This window comes from Peromyscus maniculatus, chromosome 5, assembly GCF_049852395.1.
Source record: "Peromyscus maniculatus bairdii isolate BWxNUB_F1_BW_parent chromosome 5, HU_Pman_BW_mat_3.1, whole genome shotgun sequence".
NCBI lineage: Eukaryota > Metazoa > Chordata > Mammalia > Rodentia > Cricetidae > Peromyscus > Peromyscus maniculatus.
This window is the reverse complement of record NC_134856.1, coordinates 101,632,773-101,660,737: the sequence shown is the minus strand read 5'-3', so window position 1 is coordinate 101,660,737 and position 27,965 is coordinate 101,632,773. Positions and strand designations below refer to the sequence as shown.

Sequence of the window (27,965 nt, the reverse complement as noted above, 5' to 3'; positions counted from 1 at the left end):
TCAGCACATCCCCGCTTCTCCGCGCCAAACTCTTTAAATCGCGATGCCCTTCAGGATGCTAGTGGCATCACTGCCGCTGCGTTTCCTGTTGGCAGCAGAGAGCAGTGAAAATAAGCTTTAGTAAGCAGCCGCTCGGGCAGAAAGAACTCCTGGGCGATTCACGCGGCTTTCCCAGGCCGGCGTCCTGAACCTCTAGAAGGGAAAAGCCGGAGAGGCCAGAGCGTCGGAGCATCGCGTTCGGGAGCTCACCTTCGGCCCAGCGTGGAGAGAACGCGCGGCGTGCCCACGCCGGGCCTCGGCACCCTCTTGGGCTCGGCTGATCCCCGGCGGCGGATCGCAATGCACGCGCATGCTCCCCGCCGGGTGGTCAGGGGGCCTCGGGGCGCTTGGCTGCTGGGTGGCCTCTGGGTTTGGGCTGTGTGCGGCCTGTGCGGCCTGGGGACAGCGGGCCCACCGGGGACCCAGCAGCCCTGCCAGGCGCCCCAGCAGTGGGAGGGACGCCAGGTTCTGTACCAGCAGAGGAGCGGGCACAACAGCCGCGCCCTGCTGTCCTACGATGGGCTGAACCAGCGCGTGCGGGTGCTGGACGAGAGGAAGGCGCTGATCCCCTGCAAGAGGTAGGCGGCGCGGAAGGGCATGAAGGCGGCCAGGGGAACGCCAGGTCAAGGTGCTTGGCACCCCAGCTAGACCTCCAGCCGCTCCTGGCCCCTCCCCACCCCCTTCACCCCCAAGAACTTTACAGGGGCTCTTGGGGGCGGCGTGGTCTGCCCAGCAAGACAGAGGGAGGTAAAGAAAGGACTCTCCAAGGGCAGGATGGAACAGCCAGACGCCCTGAGTCCAAGTTAGCCCCAAGTTGTCACTGCTGAGTCAGGCTCTTGGCACCTGGAACCCCCTGCAGCCTAGGGCGTGTTTTTTTCTAGAAGTCACCTACAAGGGAGACACAAAATATTCTCTAACAATTTTGTTTACAATAAAAAAAATTTGTGTGTGTGTGTGTGTGTGTGTGTGTGTGTGGTGTGTGTGTGTGTGTGTGTGTGTGTGTGTGTGTGTGTGGTGTGGAGGCCAGAGGACAATTTATCAAGTCAGGTCTCTACTACCTGTCTGTCCATGTGGCACATAGGACAACACTGTAAAAGAAGTGGGGAAATGATTTTTAAAAGTCACACACAAACTTATTACCCCAGTATAATATTAACATCTTTGTTTAAACCTTGAAGATTTTTTTTTCTTTTGGAAAACTAGTTAAAACTCCCACTAGAGCACGTGTACTGCCACCTTAGAACTCCAGCTAGACACAAGTACTATCACCTGAATCCCCGTCTCTCGTCAGTTTTTTGAGTTGTTCCCTATTTTTAATAACCACACCACTTGCAAAATGGGGGGGGGGCGTGTTATCACACACATGCTCACATACACATGGCAGTCAGTGTAGCTTTCCATCTTGTGATGACAGAGGGACACATATTTTCAGGGGTGCCTCCTTCTTTCTGGCCCCTTTAGGACCCAGTTTCTAATTTAGGATCACCACCTGTCTCCCTGCCCCTGGCCTCAGCCATCTCCCAGTGTACTTCATGTGGTCCTGCTGGCATCTCTTCATGGCATTTGTGCCACAGGGAGGTATAATGAACGGTCGTGGTGCAAGGCTGCAGTGGGCAGTAACATTGGTGGTAGGTGGGAACCATTAGTGTGTAGCACAAAACAAAGGCTGGTAAAGCCATTTCACCTAGAAGCATTTGCCGCTGAAGTGCTGGGCTTCTTGGCTAAAGTATGGAAAAGGCAGAACCTTCCAGACCGTCTACTTAGAGTACAAGAACACGTTACCGAATGCAGGAAGGAGACCCACCTTACTCTTGGATTCTACTTTTGAAGACTCAACCAATTGTGGACAGAATATATGTGACATCCAATTATGTGTACTGAGCATATGCATACTATTTTTATTATCATTGTTCTTTAAACAATTTAAGACTGACTCGTGTAACATTTATTTTATATTCATTATTGTAAGCAACCAAGAATATCTGGAAGGGTATTTGTAAGCTGCATAGAATTTATTTTTTTTAATTCTTGGATCAAGGACCAGGAGCATCCATGGATTTTGCTATCCATGGAGACTCTGGATCCAATCCTCCTTGGATACATAGGGACAGCTTTACATCAATGCCCAGAAGGCCTGACATATCAGTGTCTTTATGGAAGATTCAGAGCATGTGCAAGAACTTTCAAGAACAATGAATGTTTTTTATTGGGTCTCAAGGGACATAATCATTTGAGTGTGTTATATTGCGTACTAGTGCTGAAACTTGGCATGTTTCATATAATTTTGTTTAGATGTCCCAACATCACAGGGTAGATTTTATGATTTCCATTTCACATAGAGACACTAAGACCTAGGGAGCTTGACAGACTTTCCTTCTATCACACAATCGAGGCTTAAGAAAGCTGCATGGATTCTGACATCTATAATGTACTAGGTTCATATTCCTTCATCCACTCTTCATCCAGTAAACTTTTGTTCATGGCAGACACCATGTCCATTATCAATGGAGTGGGTTTTGATTTTAAAGGAGGTAATAGTCTCATAAATTATTATCCTTGTGTGGTAAGATGAAGGATTGATTAGCAGAGGTGTGATGAATACAGCTATGATGACAGGTAACCAGGGCTTCCTGGAGAAGGTGATATGGCAGTTTAATGGTCCCTAAGTGAATCCACCAGGGTGACACACAGAAACTATATTGTCAGGAGGCATATATATATATATATATATATATATATATATATATATATATATTATACATACTCCGGGCTTAGAATGTTGTCTTCTGGGAGTTTACAAGCAGGGCCAAGTATATTTTGAGGCTAGCAGTCCAGTCACTCTGAGATGAAGGCATGGGGTGTTGTGAGAGGCCATGCTGAAGGAGTTTGAACAATGGAATGTCATCATTAGGTGGCATAAAGATCACTGGACGTGTGAATGAGATTTCATCCTGAGGAGGTTCACAGACACTAGAGCAACAGTGAGTGAGTGTAGAATCAAAAACTCAAGAGTTTCACAGCGGCTTCGGCTGTGGGGAACACTGGACAAGTGGCTGCATTAGGGAAGTGTTAGAGAGGAGGTGATATCTAAGACATCAGAGGTACCACAGGGCGTGAAGGGAAAGGCGGGGTGGGGGATCAAGCAGGTTGCCACCATTGGCACCTGGAACCAACTGTACTGGTGGCACAGAGCAGGGATTGCTCTCTCCACGCCGAGTTGGGGTGGGATGCTACTCTTTAAGTGCATTTAAGTGCAGTGGTTGTCTGGTGGTGAGTAGACATGATGAACATGGGCTGGAATGACCAGAGTTCACTACTGATGCTAAGCAGTGTGACCATGAGAAGATGAGGGTTCATTCTTACTCAAGGAGTATTTTTTAACTATTTAAGAAATTTGACTATATAGTCAGATAGCCCTAGGCCTGATCTAGTTTCCGAAGGTGAGATTTTGTAAATTACTGTAGTTTTATGGGACTCAGTTTATTCTGTTACAAAATAGGGGTACTTATAGCAACTAATTTATTAGAAGGCTGTGACTATTCTGTGAGGTAAAATATATAAAACACATAGTACATTGTCTTATTTCATAGCACTGAGAAGGTGTGTAGTGAGTGATCACAGCTGGTTTGCTCGCCACCCGCTGTCATCATCTTGGTGAATTTAGTTCTCCATATGTTAAAGACCCACTGCCAGCCCCTCTGAACTTATACACTTGATTTAGCAGCACGCACAAGTATCCTCCCTCTGGGAACTGACTCAGTACACAGACTCAAATGCTAAACTGTATTTCAATAAGTTTTATAGCAGAGATAGACTAGATCATTCTCTCCTTGTATTCAGAACTATGTGAGGAGCCAAATTACGATCAGGAAGTGATGAGCTAAGAGTTGGAGCAAATGTATGAACAAAAGCCTGGTGATCGTTCTAGGCTCAGTTTTTATGTATAACAGGGAGTTTTTCACCACAAAAAGATGTTTCAACCCAGAGTAATATTTAACAGTTATCAGGTTGTGTGGGCTAGTATTTTTGTCCACTTAAAACAAGCTGATGTCATTTGGGAAGAGGGGAACTCAGCTGGGAAAACTCCCCCACCCGGTTGACCTGTGAGGCATCATTTTCTTGACTGATGGTTGATGTGGGAGGGCCCAGCTCCCTGGGGGCAGCACCATGCCTGGGCAGGTGATCTTGGGTGGTGTAATAAGTTGGGTTGAGGAGACCACGGGGAGCAAACTGATAATCAATTTCTTTCATGTCTACTGCCCGAGTTCCTGCTTTCAGGTCCCTTCCTTGAGTTCCTACCCTGACTTTGATGATGGACTGTGATATGGAGACATAAGATCAAACAATCCTTTCCTCCCCAGGTTGCTTTTGGTCATGCTGTTTTATAACAGCAAGAGAAACCTTAACTAAATAGAAATTTACACCAGGAGGAGGGTATTGCTGGGACAGACCTGACCATATGTTTTTTTTATTTGTTGGGTTTTTTTGGGGGGAGGGGGAGGAGGATTGTGGTGGCATTTGAACTTTGGGATAGAAGTGCTATCAGATGCTCGGAGCTTAGTGAGCTACAGTGGGAACTGAGAACATAATGTGGAGAGCAGTATACACAATGGAGGCCTGGCTTGTGCAGGTTTTAGAGGAAAGTTTGAGAGTCCCTTAAAGACTCTATGGCTGCTGAGTATTTTGAATTAATAACTGAAGTGAAACCTTTGCTTTGCTGATACAATTGATACTGGTCAGCTGAGGCTGAAGAATCAGCTGTGATGAAGAAGAGTCTGGCATCTTTGAGGTAAATTTTCTTGGGAAGTGTTTCCTCGAGTTCTGCACACAGAAGCAGTGGTCCGGAGGGGGCCAAGGTTTTATCTCATGCTGGCTGCCTAACTTGGTAATGTATAAAGTCTCTCAGGTTTTACTGGTTGTGAAGGCATGAAGAGGTTATGGAGAGCAGTTCATTAAGGGTTGGCACTGTGAAAGGCCAGAAGAGGCCGCTGGTGAAGGATCAGTCCTAGTTATAGTAGAAGCTCTAGGATTAAAGGGATCAGTCCCAGTTATAGTAGAAGCTCTAGGATTAAAGCTCTAGGATAACGGAGAAAAACTGAGGCTTGCCACCATGCGGCAGGGTCAGAGTCTTTGAAGAGATCCTCTTGGTGAAGGTGCAGCCCACTTGCAGCAGTATCTTGGAGATGTAAGTACCCTGGGCGTGGCCGCCAGCAACAGCAGCAGCTGTTGAGTGGAGGTAGCCTGAAGCTATGAGACAGGCTGTGTGTGCTGCCAATGGCCGAGGTGGAAATATGGAGCCCTTGGAGGAGCCCAGGAAATCATGGAAATCATGTTCACGCAGAACTTTTTATGCTGTTGGACTTTGGTTTTGCTTTAATGTGCCCTGGCTTCTACTTTCTGAAATAAGTCCCCCTCCCCCCTTTTTTAAAGGAGCCCACAGTCAAGAGAATTCGGAATCTTAGAGGCAAGGTATTTTAGAAAGGCTTGGAACTTTGAGTTGTTAAATTTTTTAAAGAGACCAACCTTAATTGCATAATTTTTTAAAGCCTATGGGACTTTTAAAAGTTGGAATGGAATATTTTATATTATGATGTTCAGCTTAACGTGACATCTTGGGTCAAGTGAGAAAGGTTGTAGTTGAATAGTGGTGTGTTGGTGTGTCAAGTTAACAGAGGTCAGTTGTCGTTTTCTCAACTTGACACAAGCTAAAGCCGTTTGAGAAGAGGGAACCCCAGTTAATAAAATGTGCTCCCCACCACCACCAAATTGGCCTCTTCGTAAGTCTGTGGGACAGTCTCTCGGTTTAATTATTGATAGAGGAGAACTCAGCCCACCCCTGGGCAGGCAGTCCTGGGTGGAACAAGAAAGCAGAATGAGCAATGTAGCTGGAGGGCTTCTCTCCAGGTTCCCCAAGCCCCACAGTCCCACAATCCACATATAAAATAATCACTCAAACGCTTATATCACTTATAAACTGTATGGCCATGGCAGGCTTCTTGCTAATTGTTCTTATATCTTAAATTAACCCATTTTTATAAATCTATACCTTGCCACGTGGCTGGTGGCTTCCCGGCGTCTTCACATGCTGCTTGTCCTGGTGGTGGCTGCAGTGTCTCTTCACAGCCTTCCGCTTCCCAGAATTCTCCTCTCTCCTTGTCCCACCTACTTCCTGCCTGGTAACCTACTTCCTGCCTGGTCACTGGCCATCAGTGTTTTATTTATATAGAACGATATCCACAGCAGAGCAAGCCATAGGGGAGCGAGCCACTAAGCGGCACTCATTCCATGGCCTCGGCTGCACTTCTTGCTTCCAGGTTCCTGCCTTGAGTTCCTGTCCTGACTTCCCTGGATGATGGACTACAAGCTGTAAGCTGAAATAAATCCTTTCCTCCTCATGTTGCATTTGGTCATGGTGTTTTATGTCAGCAGCTTGAATTCCAACTTAGATACGGAGGAGGTTGAAGGTGAAACAGTGCATTGATTTTCACAGTTGTGATGCCTCCTTGGTTCTCACCGTTGTCCTTCCTGCTGGTCTGGACTCCTCCCACTCTGAACAAACACAGGTTGGCACCATTCAAGCCCGAGTCAGGAAATCTCTTTCCTTCATAACTTTATAACTAATTAGTGGGTTTCAGACATACACTGTACTTGTAAGCCACAGCCCAGTCATGCTGGCCTAGATTTCAGGTCCTCATGGTGTATCCCCATTCCTGTCTTTATACCACCATGCACGAGGGCTTCACGGTATGGCTTGTAGAAGGCAGTTGCATTCCATTTCTTCCCAAGTTTTTGGCTGAGTTCTCTCTGGCAGTCCTGTCTCTAAGGACTAAGTCAGGTGAAGAAAAGAATGCTTAGTGCATAAATACATTTTAGATTCATTAAATGTAGATTTGTTGGTACAAACTCAAAATGGTTTCAAATAGCAACATTATGGCCAAGCAACCAGATGTTATTTGAAGAAAATATGGATGGTTGTCTCTTTGTATTTGCTAGTAGGTTGAGACATAAATTTAGAATTGGATCCACTTCTTAAGAGCCTTCTTCTGCATCCAGATAGTTACGGAAAATCACAGTGATAGTTACCGGGGAATGACTAGGATTTTCCAGGATCTCTGTTCCCTGAGATGATGGAAAAGATTAAAATACTTTATGAGCTTCAGATAAGACAATCCTGAACCAAGAATGGGAAATATTAGTAATTGATACTATTTTGTTTTCTGGTTCCAACTTTTTCTTCTGATTAGTGAATTAAACTCTTGGGGATTATAGTGGAAAGGCTGAAGGAAAAGCAGGCTATTTTTATAATTCAGTCAATATGGTGATCTTTAGGTAGGAGAAGCGAAGTAGATGTGAATGAATCCTGCAGGGCATCAATAACATACTGTTGCTTACAAATGGTGGTTTCGGTGTTGGGATTAATGAAACTACATATACATGGAGGGCAGAGAGGCATTGAATGAACATGCATAGATATAATATTTTAATAGATGGTTCAGGGATTGATCTAATATGTTCCATCAGAAATTTTTATTTATAAGTGATGAAAAGTATGTCAGTATGTCACAATGGGGTAGCAAATGGATTCTCATGCAAGTTGTGATTGATTCATGGCTGTCTGTCTTAGTTGTTCCTGGAGAACAGAATAGCCTTTATCTCCTCTGTTCTAAAATGACACTAACTGGATGTATTAGAAGTTATGGGGGAATGATTTAGACAGCCATGACGTGTGAATCGTTTAATTTCAATATTGGCTAGTTTCTAAGTATTTTTGTTTAGGAGATGTAGGATTGCCAATATCATGAAAGCATATTGGTGCTTCTGTTATGTCAAGTTGACTGCTTCTACCATGTTGTGGAAAACTTGGCACAGATTATAAAGATTTTCTCTACCCTGTCCTTTTGTGTGAATTTAAGCTTCTTTCTCTCCTCCTTCTTTTCACTTGAGCTTGTCCTCAGGAACAAAAGAAAAACTGGCCATTCAGTCCTTTGGCACTGAGCTCAGAAGCCTCTTCTCTTCCCTGCGACTCCATCATCGTAAGAATTGAACAGGATCGCCTATAGGAAAGCTCCTTCAAGATCAATTCTTGTGTGTTTGAGAATGAAGATACTGATTCTTTTCCAAACACATTATCTCACTTTACTTTGAAATTATCTCCTACTTATATTTATTGTACAGAAAGGCTTTTCTTTTAATCCCTAAAATATTGGGGAGTTCATTGGCAACCAAATATGCTCATGATCTTGAGACACTCCACTGTGTGTTTCCTACAGGCAAAAACCTTCTCTGTATCTTCAGTACAACCATCAGAAAGCCAACACTAGCTCAATTTAACCATCTGAAACCCAGGTAGCTCCAGGTTTTGTTGGTTAACTTTTGTGTACTATTTACAGCAAAATAGTACAGTTTAAGTTTCAGCACAGCATCAAGGGACTGAGTCTCCGATCCCGTTCTGTCTAGAATGAGCCCCCAAGGTCTTCCTCGAAGCTGGTATGTTTAAAGATGACTGCCCTGGTGTTTTGTTCACTGTTCCTATGTTGCCTCATATTTACTTACATTCAAGTTACTCGGCATGGGGTGTCTCAAAACTAACACTGTTTATACTGCAAATGTATGATCACTCTAATTGCATAATGTTACCTGTCACATTGCTTCATCATGAAGTGACACCTTTTTGCTTTATAATTGATAAGTGACTTTATGGGAAGATACTTTTGCATCTTGTTCATTATAATTCTTCATCAAACTCTAAACTTACTATTTCTTTCAGAAAGACTCAAAGATCTCATTGTATTCCCTGTTTGTTTTGCTTTCCCAGTTTGCCAGAGGAACCGCTTCCAGTTGGCTTTGATATTCTTTAGAACATTTTTGATTCTTTTGAGGCACAGTAAGATATTCCACAGTCATCTGTATTTTCCTTGGAATAAACTGTTCTCAAGTAGTCCTGGCTACTGATACTGGAGAAAAACACTTGGAAGTCCAAATCTGTAGTCTAGTTGTGCTCGTTGCTCTCAGGTAGCACAGTTACCAGGCTTGCTCAGTGGGAAAAAAAACAAGGAGTCTTAACATACTCACACATACATACACATCCCATGTATGCACACACATGCACAGGCACACTTTCATGCACTCATCCACAGATATGCACATATTTAAATCATTGTCTCTAAATTTTCAGTCTTTATCCATGAAGGTATGTCAATGGGCCCTTTCCATTTCCAATTCAACACAGCACAGTGCATTCTCCTGTTGGCCCTGTCAAGTTTGTGGCTCCCTTCCCACATAGTGAATGAAGACCTCATCCTCAGATGCATTGAAGACTAATTGTGCAGCTAGGGTGTTCCCTCTCCACAATGAGGCTCAGTCCCCCACAGAAGCCTTGCAGAAATCTACTCTTGGGCCTCCTCTTCAAAGGTATTAGTCTGTATTATCCAAGCAGAGGAAGGGGAAAGGCAAATTATATTTTCCATGGATATTTGTTTTCTCTTAAATTTATCAACCTGCAATGATGATTGCAGGCCCACAGAGAGTATCTGTCTTAGGGAGGTAGACTGGCATGAACCCTGTTCAGCATGCATTGGATTTTTATTTTAAGAAGTCATGACTTGACTTTAAGGCTTGGGTATGACTTCTCCCTTGGCCTGTGCTCCTCCTCTTTATCTCCAATGGCTACAGATGGTGTTTTGTTTTATTGACTCAGGAAAATGGACTGCTTGTGGCTTCTTGAGTCTCATGGGATAAACCATGTTGATTTCCAATGTTGATGTTTTTTCCTCAAAAAAAAAAAAGATACTTTCTTGGAAGAACTGGAGTTTGCTTCAAGAGGGTCTAGAGACCTTGGAGTTCAAGGATGGAGAAATAGAAATATGCAGTGAGTAAAAGGAATAGTCAGGCAAAGGAGACTAAATCAGGACTAATTTATGAATGGAAGTCAGAGTTGGTCACTATACTGTTCTGAAAACATCTTTCCAACAACCTTGAGCTGTTCCTCCATAATTCTGGCCATAAAGAATTTGGTCAAGGGCCACATGCCCAAAGATCTGAAAATATGCCATCAATTAGCAGTTTATTTTTCCTGAAAAAAATGTGATAGTCTTGTATTTCCTAATTCATTATAAGCTCCTCTTTCCTCCCTTCACAAAATTTTTCCCCTTCACAAATTTTTATTTTATTCATCTTTAAGGAAAAATGGTCTCTTGAAGAATAATAGTTAAAACCTCATCTCCCCCTTCTCTTTAAAGCGTACCTCACACAAAGTCCAATCTCTGTCCTTCTAGACTCTCTCAAACCCTTCCAATCAAACTGTTGTCACACAGCTCCATGGAGAATGCTCTGGGCAGGACCAGGCGCTCCCAACTCCTTTCAACTCTTCTTTCATCAGCCCTGATTCTCCTACTTAGCACCCACCCACCTCTTAGATGTGTCTCTTCTACTTGGCTTTCAACACATTGTGTTCCTAGTATGTGACACCATGGCCAGGTTTTATGTGGGTGTTGAGATCCAAACCCAGGTTCTCGTGCTTGCAGGGTGAATGCTTTCCCAACCCAGCCATCTCCCGACTCTGCCTCCTCCTGTGCCTCATTTCGCCTCCTTAGCCTGCTTTGCTCTTCTTGTGGTCTGTACTGTCAGAGATGGAAGGCTGGACATTCCATCCCTTTACTTTTTGTCTAAACTGTCTTGGTGATGTCATGTAAGCCATGGTCTTAAATGTCACCTCTTCATGAGGGTTGCCCAGGTTTTTAGTTCCTGTCCAGAGATCTCCCCCAACATCTCTACTCTAGGATCCAGCTACCTAGTTGATGCCTTCCTTTGGAATCCATGTCATTCTGAACTCAACATCTCTAAAATAAGTGTTTCCTCTACATATGATCAAGCTAACCTAAACCAAAGAGACACATATAAACTAAACTTCTCCCTCCATCTTAGGTACAGCAGCTCTGGTTGGTCAACATAAACCCATGCAGTCATCCTTTTCTTCTCTCTTGCCTACTTGCCAAAGGCACATGATATAAATCCAATTGATTATAATTTCAAAAGATACCCCAACTCCGACCACACCTTCTCTACTATCCTAGTCTCAACCATGCCTGTCTCTTACCTGTTTTTTTGTAATATCATCTCGTTATACCCATACTTTTTCTCTGGCCTCCTTTGGTCTGTTTTCAAGCATGGTAACCTAAGCGATTGTGTTCAGATAAATGATGTGTTGTGCAACACCATCTGCCTTAGATTCAATGCCCCTATTCACAGGTGTCTGTGTGGGATCTACTCCTTGGCCCTCCACATCTTATCTCTTTGCTTTCATTGCCAGCCCGTGGCTTCAGTGGGTTAATCTGTTTGGAACTGGATTGGTCATTCCCACTTACCTAGAAAGTCTTTTCACTCTAGAACGACTCCACTCTCAAATGTTTTGCCTCCTTTCTCTGCATCCTCATATACCCACCTCAGTGCTTTACACAGTCAAGGTCTTTGCCACTACCTAAAATACTGTTTATTATTTTTATTGGTCTCTCATCAGCCTTATCTGAACTGAAGGTCAGGGATTTCTGCATCATTCTGCTATCTCTCCAGAGTCTTAAATTAGAACTGGACTAAAATCACTTGAACCACTCAGTAAGGAAATGAGTGACAGTGACTCTATGTGCTCATGATAGAAGGATATCTAAACTAGATGAACAGAAAGACAATAATGAAAATTGTCCAAAATTTCTAATGTAGCACATTTACTACTATGCCACCTGAATATTTGAGGAGTTTTCACAACACACACAGGATGCATCCTGTATTGCGCAATATGTCACCATTGGCTGCTTTTCAGATGTAGTACATGTACATGCTCACTGAAGCTGACTACTCTGATTCTGTCATCTTGGAGGTTCTGGCTCCTCCTTGTTTCAGAATTCAGCCAGCCATACCCTCACCGAGGCCTTATATAATCACCCAGCACAACCCTTCCTACCAGGCCCTTCCATCACTTCACATGCGTCTTCCTCAGGCTACTGTTCTGCTCTGTAATTGTCTTCTCAGTTAAGTGCCTGGCCTTTGTGGTATCTGTCTTCTCTGAAGTGAGACGGTACATGTTTAGTCTGATATACTATGGGATCCCCTGTACTAAGAAGTTCTGGACAAAGAGTAAGTTTCAATAAATATGTGCCAAGTACAAATGTGATAATATATACATGATATGTATTGTTTTATGACTTTTGTATTATTGAATTATACAAGTTCATGACAGAAAAAAATCTAGACAACAGTGAAAGCAAATAAAATGAGGTTCACTCATTCATAATACTTCAACAGAATTCACAACACTGACACATGTGCTTCCCAGTTCTTCTATTCCTGTATTCACATTTTAAAAATGAAAATGTAGGGTAAGGTCTACTTCAGTTTAGAAAGTCTATATTACATATGTTTAATCCCCAGCTGTTACAAAAAAGTAAAATGAAAATATGCAATGCAATTTTTAAATTTAAAAAGTCGTTATTCATGTTTTCTATGCTACAAAATGATAATCAACCGCTAGCTAAAGACAGAACATAATTTACTTAGGTAATCCCTTATCATGGGACCACCACATTTCCTTACCTTCTGTTTTTAACTATTATTAGTGACAGTAAAATTTTTAACTTTATATTTTCATGCAATGTATATTAAATATTTCATATTTTATATTGGGAAGTTCCTATATATGAAAACAATAAGAATGGACTTGCACATTTTTAAAGTTTTCAACAATTTATTAAATTGACTTTCAGGAAAGCTGTTACATATAGATATTCCCACCAGCTGCATATGATTGTCCGACTTCCCACAATATATCTATAAAAAGTCTAATTATGTGTACTGATTTGTGATACTATAAACAAGAAATAGATAGAATGGCACACCTAGGGTGATGTCACACTGTTGTGGTGTGAGGCTGTCCAGGGTGAGGAGGGTTATAACTCACCATTGACTCTGGAAGGCTTCTGGTTTAACAAGGACATTGATCATTTCAGTGAACAATTCAGTGATTGATCTTATAAAGAAAAGTATTCTAATCTGTGGACAAAACATGGCCAACTTGGTGATTCATATAACAGATTGCCTAACATGGCACCACCTTCACTATCCTGAAGTGAGTTTGGCTGGATAGTGATCCATAACTCTTCTTAATAATGTACCTGGCCTTGCAAATACTTTTAGGGATGGTTGTGATCTGCATGAACTTCACAGCTCCTGGACCATTCACTTCATATCTTGATGAGATGCCTCTTGAATCTCCTAGTATCTCAAGTTTTACTGCCTAGAGTGCCTAAGCAAGATGCTGATGAATTGTGGGACTCAGGAGGAGAATGGCAAATTTACCTTCTGAGGAAGAAGTTGGGCTTCACTAGCGCTATCAGAGTCCTGGTGGAAGTGTGGAGTCCATTGTGAGAGGATAGAAGTTCCATTTCAGAAGAAAGAACACAGTGGACCAGGAATGATCTTACAGGCTCACATCCTTAGGAGCAAAGAATTCCGAAGGAAGCACCTACCCTCAGCCTTAACATCCATGGAGATGCCCTGTTGGGTGCTGGACTCTGCTATGCTGTATGTTTTGTGGTCATGGGAGCTCTTCTGTTTCAGATCTTTGCCCTCTATCTGTCCATTCTGTCACACACTCTGATTATGGATAGTGATGCTCTTCCCAGCTCCGAGTTGGGCCTGTGGACTCTTGAGGCCCCAGAGAATCCATCATTATGAGATTTTAACTCTCCTTAAGGAGTTTAAAAAGGAAGTTTGGGGTCTTGCTTTTCTAATATCACTATGGTTCCTGTTGACCAAGGCAGGTATTTATTTAAGTCCCATTTTGTGTGTTGGAAAGAATTCAAAGTGCTTTGATAGTTTGTCATCTTTCCTCTTTCACCATCCTGAATCCAGCTTTTGAAAGGTCAACTCCTTCATTGGGCATAACACAGAGGGTTTTTTGTAGTGTATGTATGCTCTCAGGTCTAAGGAGCCTAGTCATGTTGTCTTCTGTCTGGAAGAGAGGCATGAAACATGTGACTTCCCTGTTGTTCATTGGAATGTCTTCCATGACAGTTTTCGCCTGGATCTGAACTCTGCCCTGATTTATGTTTCAGTCAGCTAAAGAATTTACTATTACTTTTCCCACAGAGAGTGCTGTGGTTGTTCATTTATGTCAGAGATTGTCAATGTCTGAGAGTATTTATTTGTTGCTGTTGTACACTGGTAGTTATAGGTACATAATATTCAAAGGGTAAAAGCCATCTTTTTGCTAAAATATTTTTTATGGAGTATGCAGCTCTAGAAGCAAAGTCTTATACCAAATTAACTTTAGTTCAGTTTTGTGGTGTGTGTGTATGTGTATGCATGTGCATAAACACACATAGAGGCTAGGTAGAGGTCAACATTGGGATTCTTCCTTGATCTCTCACCTTCCTTCCTTCCTTCCTTCCTTCCTTCCTTCCTTCCTTCCTTCCTTCCTTCCTTCCTTCCTTCCTTCCTTCCTCCCTCCCTCCCTCCCTCCCTCCCTCCCTTCCTTCCTCCTTCCTTCCTTCTTCTTTATTTTTGAGGCAGTGTCTATCTGCCATTATACCTGGATCTCTCCAATATACCTAGGTTGCCTACCTGGAAAGATTTACGGATCCTCCTATGTTCTCCAGCATTGGGATTAAAAACAAACACTCTGTTGGGCTCAGCTTTTTGGGGCAGGTGCTGGGAATTAAACCCTGGTCCTCATTCTTGCACAGCAAACATTTCACCAACTGAGCTATCTCTCCAGCCCTGAGTTTAGTTTAATGTTTTGCTCTGCCCACATTTTGAAGGTATTTCCCCCCTTTATTCTTGAATTTGATTTCTAGGTTATATCTACCACTTTATTCTTGAATATGATGTCTAGGTTGTATCTACTACTTTCTTGAATTTGATGTCTAGGTTATAACTACCACTATAATAATTTTAAATCTAATTTCTCTTTCAAATTAAAATTTTGCAGTTTTCTGGATTGAACTTAAGGACTTGAGAATGAGAGACAATGAGCTATCCTCCCTGTCTCTCGATCTACTATTTCTAGAGGTTTAATCTTGTTTCCCTCCTGTTCTTTGAATAGTCTCTCTACTTATATTTTGATTCTCTTACATGCATTTTTAATTTTATTAATTTGCCTTTAATTTCATCCATTTATTCATTTTAAAATTTCTGTTACCTAAATCTCCTCTAAATCTAAATCCCCTCTAAATCTCCCTCTCCTCCTCTTCCTCCTCCTCCTTCTCACCTTTTGCTTCCTCTTTCTCTTCTCTGGATTGGTTTACACTAACACCACTGCATTTTTATCTTGACTTTTTTTTTTTAAGTGTTTCATTAAATGTTCTCTTAAAGTTTGTGTATGATTTTCTACTTCAGCCTGATGGGAAAAGACACTTATCTACTTAAAAGTGCAGGGCTGACTGCAAGCCTAGCCTCAAACTCCTTCCTACTCCACCCCATGCCATAACTATAGAAAACACCATGCCTCATGGCAGCGTAGGCTTTCAGGACTAATGAGGCCATTCCTCTGAGTGTCTGTAACTAGCTTGAACTATTGCCTCAAGGAAAAAAATACTTTGTATCCCACCAGATGAAAGAATATTCATACATCTTGCCAGTATCCATCAAGCTAAAATTTTGGAAGAGAAAGCACTTCAATTTCTTGAGCATTTTTTTTTTCTCTTTTGAACTAGCGTCCAAGTACTGAAGGTCTGTCACCTATGGATTCTTGCATTACACACATAAATTATACTTTGATTTAACTTTACCTCAGACTGCATTCTTAAGTAATCTAATTTTCTTTTAGTTATATTTATATGTGATTGGCAGAGAGTCCACAGTGAATTTTGCAAATGTTTTTCTCTTTTGTATCTCGTAATTACTGTAGGGTGTAACTCACACTTCATGTATGCCAGAATGCAAGTGGCTGTAGCTCAGACTTTCCTCCTGAGAGTCAGAAGATTACTAATCTATTATATTGCATGTTAAACATATCCAAGGTTTGACCAACATCTTCCATAAAAGCCAAAGTCCTTTTGTAATCAAAATATAATATCAATGCACTCCCTTGTTGGTAATTTAGTGTGTCTGAGATGGTCACATACTTCTGAGTAGATGAGGAATCACTGCTTCCCTTGTGGAGGCTGGAATAGGGCATAGCGTTAGAGGATGAGAATAAGTCTGATAGATGAGCAGACTTTGAGTCTAATCCTGATTCTGGTATTCACTACTAAGTTTTAATCTAAAACACACATTTAAAAATTTTATTTATTTATTTATTTATTTATTTATTTATTTATTTATTTATTTATTTATTTACTTATTCTTCTCTCATACAATACATCCTGACCACAGCCTACCCTTCTCCAAGTTCCCTTTGACATCCCTCCTCCCCAAGATCCATGGCTCCCCCATTTCCCTTCAGAAATGAACAGACCTCCCATTGACGTCAGCCAAACTTGGCATAACAAGATGCAATAAGACTAGGCACAGACCCTCATATTAAGGCTCAATGAGGCAACCCAGTAGGAGGAAAAAAAATTCATAAGCAGGCAAAAGAGTCAGAGACACCCCCACTCCCATTGGAAGGAGTCCAACAAAAATCCCCAAGTAAACCACAGCATGTATGCAGAGGACCATGTAAGGAGTCTTTTTCTGTCCCACCAGCCAGCTCCCAAATAATGACATGGAAGCTTATTATTAATTATGAAAGCTTAGCCTATAGCTTAGGCTTGTTCCTAACTAACTCTTTTAACTTAAATCAACCCATTTCTGAAAACCCTGTGGTTTTTTACCTTTCATTCTGTATGTCCAACTCCCTTCATGTCTTATTGGCATCTCCTCTGCACCTTGATTGACTCCTCCTACTTCCTTTCTCTGTCTGGAAGTCTCACCTATACCTCTTGCCTATCTAATGGCCTTTCAGCTCTTTATTAAACCAGTCACAGCAGTATATCTTCACACAGTGTACAAATATCCCACAACAGGACCTAGTGCAGACCCATGCAGGCTTCTTGGTTGCCACTTGAGTCTCTGTGAGCCCCTATGAGCCCTGCTTAGTTGATTATGTGGGACATGTTCTTCTGGTATCCTCAAAACATCTGGCTTCTACAATGCATCCTTTCCATCTTTGTAGGGCTCCTTGAGTGCTGCCTAATGTTTGGCTGTGGGTCCAGAGAAGTTAGAAAGGGGAGAGATTTAGGTTGGATGCATATATCTTTCATGGGAAGGGGAAATAGAATAGATTTTGTGGATAGACTGGGTACAGAGGGCATGAGAACAGGAGATAGCAGGTCGGGGATGGAGGGATGGAGGGAAATAGTAGAGGGAGAAACAAATGAAATAGGTGGGTGTTTAGGGAGCAGTATGGAAATCTAGTGCAGTGGAAATATCTTGGAACCTATGAGGGTGACCCTGGTGAGGACTTCTAGTAACAGAGAATAAAGAGCCCGAACCAACCCTTCTTCTGTAACCAGGCTAGACTTCCAGTAATGGGACTAGAACACCAACCCAGCCACAAAATCTATGACCCACAACCTACCCTGCCTGCAAGATGTGCTGCTGGCTCAGAGCTTGTGGAAGTGCTCATCTGGTCTCACCTTGGCCTATACCACAAGAAGTAGACCATGCCTAATACTGCCTAGATGGCCAGGATCTGGAAGCTGGATGGCTCAGAGGCCTAGGGAAGAACCAAACACAACTGACAAAATAAAAAGTTAGGGAATCATTCCTAATGATATTCTGCCATACTCATAAGATCAGGGTCTAGTCCAATCATTATCAGAGAGGCTTCCTCCAGCAGCTGATGAGAGCAGCTACAGAAAGACACATATTTTCATATGTTTTTAAAGATAAAAATGCTAGTGACAGTCAGTCAGCTGAATTTGCCAATCTGTAGGCTCCACTTCAGGCCTTTCATCGTTCTCCTGAGTACCCCAAATGAAGCCAGAAAATAATTTCCTTTTTATATATTCAAGCAGTAGCTAGTTAGGTTAACTCACTCTCAGGCTAGACTTCAATATTTTAGATACTAAGATTACCCAAGTTCTTGGGCCTTGCTTACTCTGCAAGGGAAGAGATTCTCATGTGACTTTCATAAGGGTCCATATATAGTGTTTGTGATGCAGGGATTTAACTACCCCAATAGTGATGATAAGCAGGTGTCAGGAAAGCTGACACCAGGAGAGATTTGCAGTTCAGAACCCTTGAGATATATTTATGATACATGTTCCTAAGTTTCATGCAGAAGCTTCTTCAAAACCCTAAACTTTCCTGTCTATTGCTATGCCCTTTCCAGAATGTTGTCTCAGAGTTGCCAGCTGGCACATTGATGAACAAGCACCAGGTCTCCTGAGAGAAATAGCCAGTATTCCTTTCTCTGTATACTTTCCCTAAGGGCTGCAAGGCCAGAATCCAAAAGGCATCTAAGAATAAGTTATATGATTCTCTCAGCTTCCAGTTTGAGAGGAAGATGAGGGGAAGGAGAAGAAATGCCTATTGTAGTTCTTATGAAGGTATTTGCCGAAGCAGTCAGGAATGGTTTTTTTATCTCTCCATTTCACCTACACCAATTAACCCCCCCCCTTTTTTTTCCACATTGTAAGTTATTTTACATGTACAGGTTAGATAATGATTTCTTCATTGGATATTAGCTGGTGACAATATACACAAATCTGACAATATTTTCCCATCAGAGCAATGATGGCTCACATTTGTACAACCATTTAATACCCATTGTTTCCAATATCTTCATAAAAGCACCCTGAAATTCAAATTTTTGGAACAATCAGATATTAGAAATGAGGAGACTAAAATTGTAACCAGACAACCCAGAGCTAGCAAATGGTGTGTCTTTGTTCAAAAGCTTTACACCAAAATAAAACATTAGCAAGTTTTCTCCCTCCTCATAATAGGGTAACCTTCTAACACACTTGGGTGCAGAGACATGTGTAAGCCTCCACATCCAGTTCAAAACTCTAAGACCTATTTGGGGGAAGCAATAATATCCCATAAAAAAGATGTTTCTATGATCCATTACTAAATCATAAAAATCAAAAGTGGGAATGCATATTTGGAAGGGATAGAGTGACTTTAACGTGGTAAGAATATTATTCTTTTAACAAGAAGCTATACATTTAACTCAAGCAAGATAAACATGCCAGAAGCTTAGGGTTGGTTGATATTAAAAACTTAATTCTCAACTTCATTTGGAAAAGCGTTAGAGCCCGAATATCCAGTAAAACTCTGACAAAGAAGAAAACAGTAGCTGACACATACTGTGAGTTTTTCTAAATAAACCACTGTGGTTCTGGTGAACAGACATGCAATCCAGCAGGAGAGAAGAGTCCTGAATGGATCCAGGTACAGCTGGAGACAGAGTACATGCTGGTCAGTCTCACATCACCAAGGAAAGATGGGTTGTTCAACAGTGCTGTTGGAGCAACTGCAATATAATAAAATTAGTTCTTAGCCATTATACCGTGCGTAAAAATAAACTGCAATTTGGTCTGAAGTGAAAACAGCCCGGAGTCGTCCCTTTTATAAACATGAGGTCAGGGGTAGTTTTTTAGGGGTGAAAAATTCAGAAGCAATAAAAGAAATTTTACTTTAATTGTAAAAATTCTTTCCATTGTAAAACTATAGCCAAGAATATCGATAACTTAGACATAAAAGGCAAATAAATAAACAGACAAACGGAAAACTGGAGATAAAAGGTTCCCAAACTTGATAGTAGATAGTTGTTTTTCACAAGAAAATAAAGCGAGATGTTGCTTGGCAGGTGAAAGTCTGTTCAACTGCTCTGCATGAATAAAAACCAACCCACTCATCAGAAGGGCAGAGTCTGGGAAGGTGAGGAGCCTGCCTTCTGTAGTGTGATGCTTCATCTGGGTATGAGCTCCTAGAATATGCACTGTGTAAGTTTTCTCAAGCATTACAATTTAGGTTTCTGTCATCTTTTGTAAGGACATTGTACTTTTTTTTAAGGTCTAAAACATAGCCTTGGGATTCTGATTCCCTAACCGACTTATCAGATAGGCACAAATACAAGTCTGGCAGCATCCTCTGCTGGCAAGACTGTAAAGAAAGCAGACACTCATGTGTTGTTGCTGAAAGTACAGAACAGCATAGTCTATGGGAGAGAAATCTGTTTAAAACAACCACAGATGGTCTTACCTGCTGACCTGGGTGTTCTCTTTCAGATGGCATTGCATCCCCTAAACAGCAGAGAACAAAGTTATTTGTTGTGGTGCTTTTGTCCATGTAAGAATGGGAATGAAACAGAAAAATAAGATGGAAGCTGATGAAAAACGTTGTCCATAAGGGGTGAGGAGAAGGGGAGAGACTGGAGCAGGAGAGAGATTTCCCCCAGCATGCTTCTCTAGAGCATTTTGAGTTTCAAAACATGACATTTTACCAAGTTTAAATAATAAAATTAAACCAATGGAGATGACTATTGGTTTAATATTAAGGCAACTCCACGTAGTTAAAAGGGAGCTTTATTTTGTGGGTTAACTTACAAATGAAGGGATAGGTAACAGGGTCTGGGAAAGGTGAAGTGCAGTCTGGCGGTGTTCTCTGGAGAATTCTGCTTGGTTTCCCTCCAGTGTCCAGGATCCAAGAACCAAGAGAGCCTGCCCATCCGAGTCTCGGGTCTTCAGGGTCCTCTCTCGGCTCTGCCTTGTAGGCGTGACAGTTACTGAGCCTCAATGAGGGTGGCACTTCCAGGTCAAAGCTGGACCGGCAACTCACTACAGAAGACTGTAGAGTTTCTAAATTTAGGACAAAGGAAACTAATGATTATTAATCTGGAAGCATAACCACACAGGAAGTCAGCTTATTCCATGTGCACATTTTAGAACAGTTTTGATTTCAAGTCCCCCAAAAAAACTCCAGTCTAAGGATAAAATTCCTATGATGAAATTTCAACTTTATCCCACATTTTCATTTTTATTATAGTTTTGTTAATAATTTTCAAAACATGATTTTTTAATTTAAAGATAGATAAATGTAAAAGTAATAATGAAAATCTACAATTTTAAATTTCAACTAGAATGAGCAATACATATTTATGATTTTATAAATGTAAGAAGCCCTAACACCTGAAAGGCCACCCCAGCAATGGCATCTATTGCCCGACACTGATTTCTGGATTGCTTCACATCAGGTCTGACCAGGAGAGTCCACAGTGAGCCTGGGATCCCTGCTACCTCGGAAAGTCATCAAAGGTCGATGGGGTCAGTTTGAGTAGACACTGGCTGGAAGGAATTCTTACCTCATCGACTAAGCAGGAGACAGTACATATATATACACTTAGTATATGGGGCCTTGAGAGCAGTGCTGTCCTGCACAAATAAGACAACACAGGCAGGTGTCATTTATTCTGCTGTTAGTCTTATTATACCAACCCCTAATAAAAGAATTGATTTGGGAAATGATTTTATCTAAAATTGCTAGTGAAGACTACCCAGATATGACAGCAGATAAAGGCATTTGCCACCAGGCCTGATCACTTGCTTTTTTACACTTGAACCTAAAAAGGTGAAGGAGAGAATCAATTCCAGCAAGTTGTCCTCTGAGTTCTGTAGGAATATGGACTTGTACTTACAAATTAACTCTCTCTCTCTCTCTCTCTCTCTCTCTCTCTCTCTCTCTCTCTCTCTCTCTTTCACACACACACACACACACACACACACACACACACACACACACAGGCTGCATGTGAGCAATAAATAAGACAAATATATCTATAAATTTTATAGTACCCAATGGGCAATTAAGTCTAAAACCAACACTGGATAAGGATATTCCTAGCATCTCAAAAGTATCATCCAACATTGATGGCTAATTGATCATGCAGACATCTGTGTTATCATGTATCTTGGTGATCAAAGTTAACAAAGTAACAATGAGCAACTGGATCACTTCTTTTCTGACATGATAACACTGGATGTATACACCTCACCACTGATGTGTTCTTTCCAAACGTCTTGAGTCAAAGTCTCATCAAGCCTTAGATACAATATGATTTGTGGGTGACAGAAACTAGAGGCACAAGTTCAATAACACCCCAGGAAGTTGTCCAAGAAATTCAGAAAAGAAATGCAATAAAGGGACTGTATACTCCAAGGGTGTTCAGTGTGGATGTCCCATGAAGAACCATTTGTCACGAGTCTATAGAAATAGTCATTGTTCTAAACTATGAATTGCTGTGCTACATGCTCCTACCATAATGTCCTGCTTCAGCACAGCTACCAGAGCAGCAGGGCCCCTAGCCCCACTGAAATATCTGGAGCTGTGAGCCAGAGTGACCTTTCTTTCTCACAAGGTGTTGACTCAGACCTTCACCATACAACCTAAAGCTGACTAAATATAGTTCCCGTTTTGTACTCTACATGGAACCTCCGTTTTCCTCGACTTTGTTAGAAATGGGCACTGGTCATGGACAGCACAAAATCACAAGTCAAAAACGAAGCTTTGTAAGAATAAAGGAAGGTGATCATAACCCTCCAGGGGAGTTTCAGAATCCCTCAGAAAACAAGGCACCTCTTGGGACCCCAGGCTGCCTGCTCCATCATTCTTCTTGCTGCGTTATTCTTCAGTCTTTCTCGTCTCACATGGTGGAAGTCACCTCCACAGCTTAGAAGTTCACATGACAGATCAGTTACACAGAGACGCTGACCAGTAGGCATCCGGTCCCCATTCTACACTTCCAGAGCAGTCTGAATATGGCATACTAGGTACATGTTCTCATGTGGGCCAGTAAGCCCTGGCGAGGGTGGCAAGGTCTCTATGGGAAATATGGATACAACGGTGGATTTGGGGGTTGTTGGTAGAGGTCTTAAGAAGGCATCCCCATACACATGGATATAAGACCGTCAGGAGACAGTTACCGCTGTTTGAACACTACAGACATGGGAAAAGCATGGAATGATGCTAACATCTGGGAGAAGCTGTATATCTCTGAGGGTGCACAGCAGAATGTTTCCTGGGTGGCCAACTTGTCATTAAAAGCACCATAGATTGGGATTTGCTTATAGGCAGAGGTTCTTATATTTAGTCATGGACTATACTCTCAAATTTGTTGTTGGCATTTCTAAATTTAGTCAATGAACATTTAGGCTCTACTGTGTTGGAGGCTTAACTGATTGTGAAATAATATTGGCATTCCAACCCCACACTTCAAAAAGCTAAGCATTCTGTGTGGACCCTACATGCATATCGTAAGAGATTAGCTCCATTTAAAACAATGTTTATATGTATGGTGTGTGGTAAATGTGTGGTGTATGTATTTGTTAGTGTAAGTATGTGCATGTGTGCATGTGTGCATGTGGGTGGGTGTGTTCATACATGTAGAGGCCAGAGGTAGACTCTGGGTGCCTTTCTTTAGCCATTTTCATGTAGTTCTGAGACCAGGTCTATCACTGAACTTGAAACTCATTGGCTATGCTGGCTGGCCAATGAGCTTCAGAGAGCCACCTCTCTTGTCTGCATCACCCAGTGCTGGAGTTTCAGGAATCCATTATCATGCCCATTTTTATTTGTATGCTGGGGGTCCAAACCCCAGTCCTCATGCTCATATAACAAACACTTTGACCACGGAACCATCTCTCTAGCTCAATGTTAGCTCCTTTTATAAACAGTGTCTTATAAATACATATTTTCTTTTCACATTGACTCCTACCTTTAAATGCATGTAATCTTTTCATTCATTGTTTGTTTTACCATTGTAAGCTGGCTCATAGCTTTTCTGGGATACATGTGGCCCAGAATCAGCAGGATATATGTAAATATATAAAATGAAGTCATGATGATGATATTTCTATACCAGTTCATAAAAACTCAAAGTGTAATACTAATAGTGACACTGTTTTGACAAAATAGATATATTTATTGATAGTGCTTTATTGTGTAGAAAAGAATTTTATCTATAGACTTTGAATAGAGAGCTTGCGTCCTCCATGAGCATGTTTTGCAGAGCCTCAGGCTCATTCAGCAGACATCATTGGTTGGCTGTCCGTTTTCCTTGTGGTGCTGGGATTGAACCCATGCCAGGCGGGTGCGCTGCCAATTAGTTCTACTCCCAGCCCATAGCTGGCAGTCTCTTTTCACTTTTGAAAAGCATTCTCTAAGGTTGTGGCTTCACTTCCCATTCTGCTCAAGCAGCACCAGTGGCCTGAGTTTTGAACTGACCGTGGTCCAGAGGCTTTATGAAGCACCAAGCTTGCTTAGCTTTAAGAGGTTCAATACAGTGTCCCGAGAGACTTCTGGCTCGGACATAGATGTTAGACTCAGGATACCTTCCTTTCACCATGCACCTCCAGTGCATGACGTCAGTAGAGGAGATTGCAAATCCATGTTGGCAAGCTTGCTTTATGAGTCGTTTACTCTGAAGGTTCCTCGCCTTTTGTCCTTGCTGCCCCAGGCTCCTCAGGCTACACAGAGAGTGCCTTCTGTCAACAGAGCAAGTCACTCAAGGAGGTTATCCAGGCGGTGGGGTGCAGGTGCTCTGTCTCCATGCCTGCAGTGAGTTCTGTCTTTAGGGGTATTTCTGTAATTCCTCGATCTAATGCTACAGGATCCCAGCCAAAGGGAAGTCTTCCTTTGTCCCTCTGAACAAATTACCTTAGGCCAGCTGTGAAACCCACATGTCCTCCTCATGTCAGTAGCCTAAGCCTGGGGTCCAGCATTTAGTTGTTCAGTGATAAGAATTCACCTCATGAACAGTCAAGTTTAATTCTCAATTTTATTTTTTCCATGCTTGGGTTATTTGGTGTGAATAAAGTCTACTGTAAAGAACAAATGATTTGCAATCATTTTAAAGTAATTTATGTGATAACTTATATCAAAATCATTTGGGCTCCATGCTGATGAAAGACATGATTTTAACATAAAAGCTCTTAACCATTTTCTTTTAATCCACATTTCAGATTATTTGAATACATTTTGCTCTATAAGGATGGAGTGATGTTTCAGATTGAACAAGCCACCAAACAGTGTGCAAAGATCTCCTTGACAGAACCCTGGGACCCTCTCGACATTCCCCAGAATTCTACCTTTGAAGATCAGTACTCCATTGGGGGGCCTCAGGAGCAGATCACTGTCCAGGAGTGGTCCGACAGAAAGACAGCCAGATCCTGTAAGGACGGAAAGGATTCATGCATTGCATCTCAGGGTGTATGCTGGGGAACACTGTCTTTAAGCCCCTTAAGGAAGGGAGTTGTTAGGGAAACTTACATGCTTAGATGAGTCTTAAAGCCCATGTAAGTCCCCTTGTGTATCTTGCAGCTACGTGTAACTGCTTCCTTAGTGGGTCTTGAAACACCTCCATCTCCTAGTGTCACTTGCGTCTCTCTGTTACTTTGAATCTTATGGACTCACCCTTTACTGTAGACTGTTTATGATCTCCATGAGGACTGTGACCTGAAAGGAATTCTTTCCAAGAATCCTCATGAATTAGGTGACAACATTCCCTTCCACCATTACTTTCTAACATGACAGTGTCCAGATCTGCTCTGTTATTCTAAACGCAAACAGGCCTGCTTTGATATAAAACTATTCCTTTTAATTCTGAGCTTGTTTTGCAACATGAAGAGTAGACATTCAGTCTGTGAGAAGCTGTATGGGATTTAACCAAAACATTAAGCATAAAATTGTCATTTGGTCCAGACATACAACGCTGAATATATACTCAAAAGAATGATTACAGAGACTCAGTTATTTGTACACCTCTGTTTATAGTGGCTTCACTCCTGGCATCAAACTGTTGAAAACAATCCAGATACCATCAGCAGATAAGTGGATAAACAAAATGTGATGTCCCTACAGTAGAGTAATTTTCATCCTTTGAAAGGAAGGGGTCTGAATTCTGGCATCAGTAGTAAAATAAATAAATCTTGAGGCCATTATGTTAAGGGAAATAAGCCAGTCACAAATGATAAATATCGTGTGTATGAAGTACCCAAATCTATCTATCAGACAGTCAGGAGCATGCTGGATGCAAGGCATTAGAGGAAAGGAAGATGGGAAAACATTGAACAAATAAGAGTTTTTAGTTTGGGAAAGTTGCAAAGTGGTGATAATTGTAAAACAACGTGAATGCCTCCAAAATGCATCTTTGCAAAGTTAAATGGTGCATTTCATGCTGGTTATATTTTACCAAAAAAAATGTACAGGAATTTTGCCTATCTTCTCTCTGAAAAGGTCAACTTTTTTCCTCTTTAGATGAAACCTGGATTGGTGTTTATACAGCCAAGGATTGTTATCCAGTCCAGGAGACCTTCATCAGGAATTACACCGTGGTTCTGTCCACACGGTTTTTTGATGTGCAGCTAGGCATTAAGGACCCCTCTGTGTTCACCCCACCAAGTACATGCCAGACAGCCCAGCCAGAGAAGATGAGTGAAGACTGCTCCTGGTGAACTTGCCAGGACAGAAGCGACCATCTCAGCTCTTAGCGACCCTGTCTGGAAATGGATGCAGCTCTTCAATGGAAATAAAAGTAATTTTAGGAGGATAAACCCTGATGTGGGTCTTCTTATACATCTGACTCTGGCTGCTCAGCTCCGTTTTGAATGGAGAACTCGTGGCAGTCTCAACTGGCTGGTAGGGACACTTTGCACACTTCTAATGTCTGTTTGGGGCCGTCCTATCTGTGTGCAGGTGTGTAGTCCATGCAGTAGAGTAGGAAGGAGTGAGGGTGGGTACAAAGAGTTTGCCTCTGCAGGGATGGGCATTTTACTATTGTCATTAAGAACTAAGGTGATGATAAAATGTAGAATGATTTAGTTCAGTTCTCTCCTTACAAAGGGAGTCCCTTGCTTGTCTGCACCAGAGTGCCAACAGTTCCCACTGACCCCACTCCTGCCTTTGGCTACTGCAAAATGACCCTTTAAGATTGCTTCCAGACCTGAATTTTGTGGCATGGCCCAATGGATGTAGATATTCTGCGAGGAAGTGGAAGTTTATAATAGGAAGTAATGATTCCTCTAAAGGGAAAAGCAAGTTTTAAGTAGGAGGCTCAGACAATCTTAGTGTTTACATGTGAGATGAAGTGAGAGCCTTGTGTGTGCTGCTTTCTATGCTAGAGTGAGATTAGTGAGATGAACCTTCATGCATTTTCTAGCGGGTAGACAGGATTCTAAAACAGCACTGAATTGGGAGGCCCCCTAAGTCAGGACTAGAATTCTCTTTACTCTTAACTCCTTTAAGTATTAAATGCACTAGGCTAGCCTTTGCCTTGACTTCCCTGGAACTCTATTTCACTACAGCTGTGTCAACATGACTTCTGCTCATGCTTCTAAGGTCAGCTCAATGTGACCTCTGCAAACTACTCCCACACCTGCATTCATTGCACCTAGCAGTTTGGCATGCCTTGCTCACAATACTCATTATGCTATGTGAGGGTTTCTGCCCTCCACTGTCCTGGCTAAGAGCCCCTTTAGTACGGGTACCATGTTCTGTTTACTGTAATATCTCCAGCACCAAGCAAGTGCCTGGCACGTAGTCAGTGCCCTCAATATTTGTAGAGTGAAGCTCACCAACTCTGTTGGTGTTCAGTTTCCTCATCTATTAAGCAGGGTTGGGTTTTCTGATTGCTATGGAGACTTCCAGTAACACAATTACTATTATAGAGTCTTCTATCACTGTGTCCATCTTTCATTTGGCCATGTATCATCTTTATTTATCAAGAGAAATGTGTGATGCTTGCTTTATACTCAAAGAAATCTATATTGTAATTTATCTATACATTTAAACAAATTTAATGACATCTCACAAATTGTTCTTTGATGTATTTCTTTCTGTAACAAATATGGATGAACTCAATTATAAGGAAGTTAAAACTCTTCTGTAATAAGTAAATAAAATACTTCCCATAATAAAAACCGGACTGGTTGTCCTTTCTTCAGAGCCTGCTC

The 27,965-nt window shown here is 41.8% G+C and overlaps 1 protein-coding gene across 1 annotated transcript; it reads left to right on the top strand.

Moving 5' to 3' along the window:
* Positions 1 to 42: 42 nt before the first annotated feature.
* Epdr1 (ependymin related 1) lies at positions 43 to 27,932 on the top strand. The gene is made up of 3 exons (XM_006988902.4): positions 43 to 617; positions 24,978 to 25,186; positions 26,272 to 27,932. Exons 1-3 carry the CDS (start codon positions 340 to 342, stop codon positions 26,466 to 26,468), a joined length of 684 nt encoding a protein of 227 aa, XP_006988964.1. The 5' UTR covers positions 43 to 339; the 3' UTR covers positions 26,469 to 27,932.
* Positions 27,933 to 27,965: the final 33 nt, after the last annotated feature.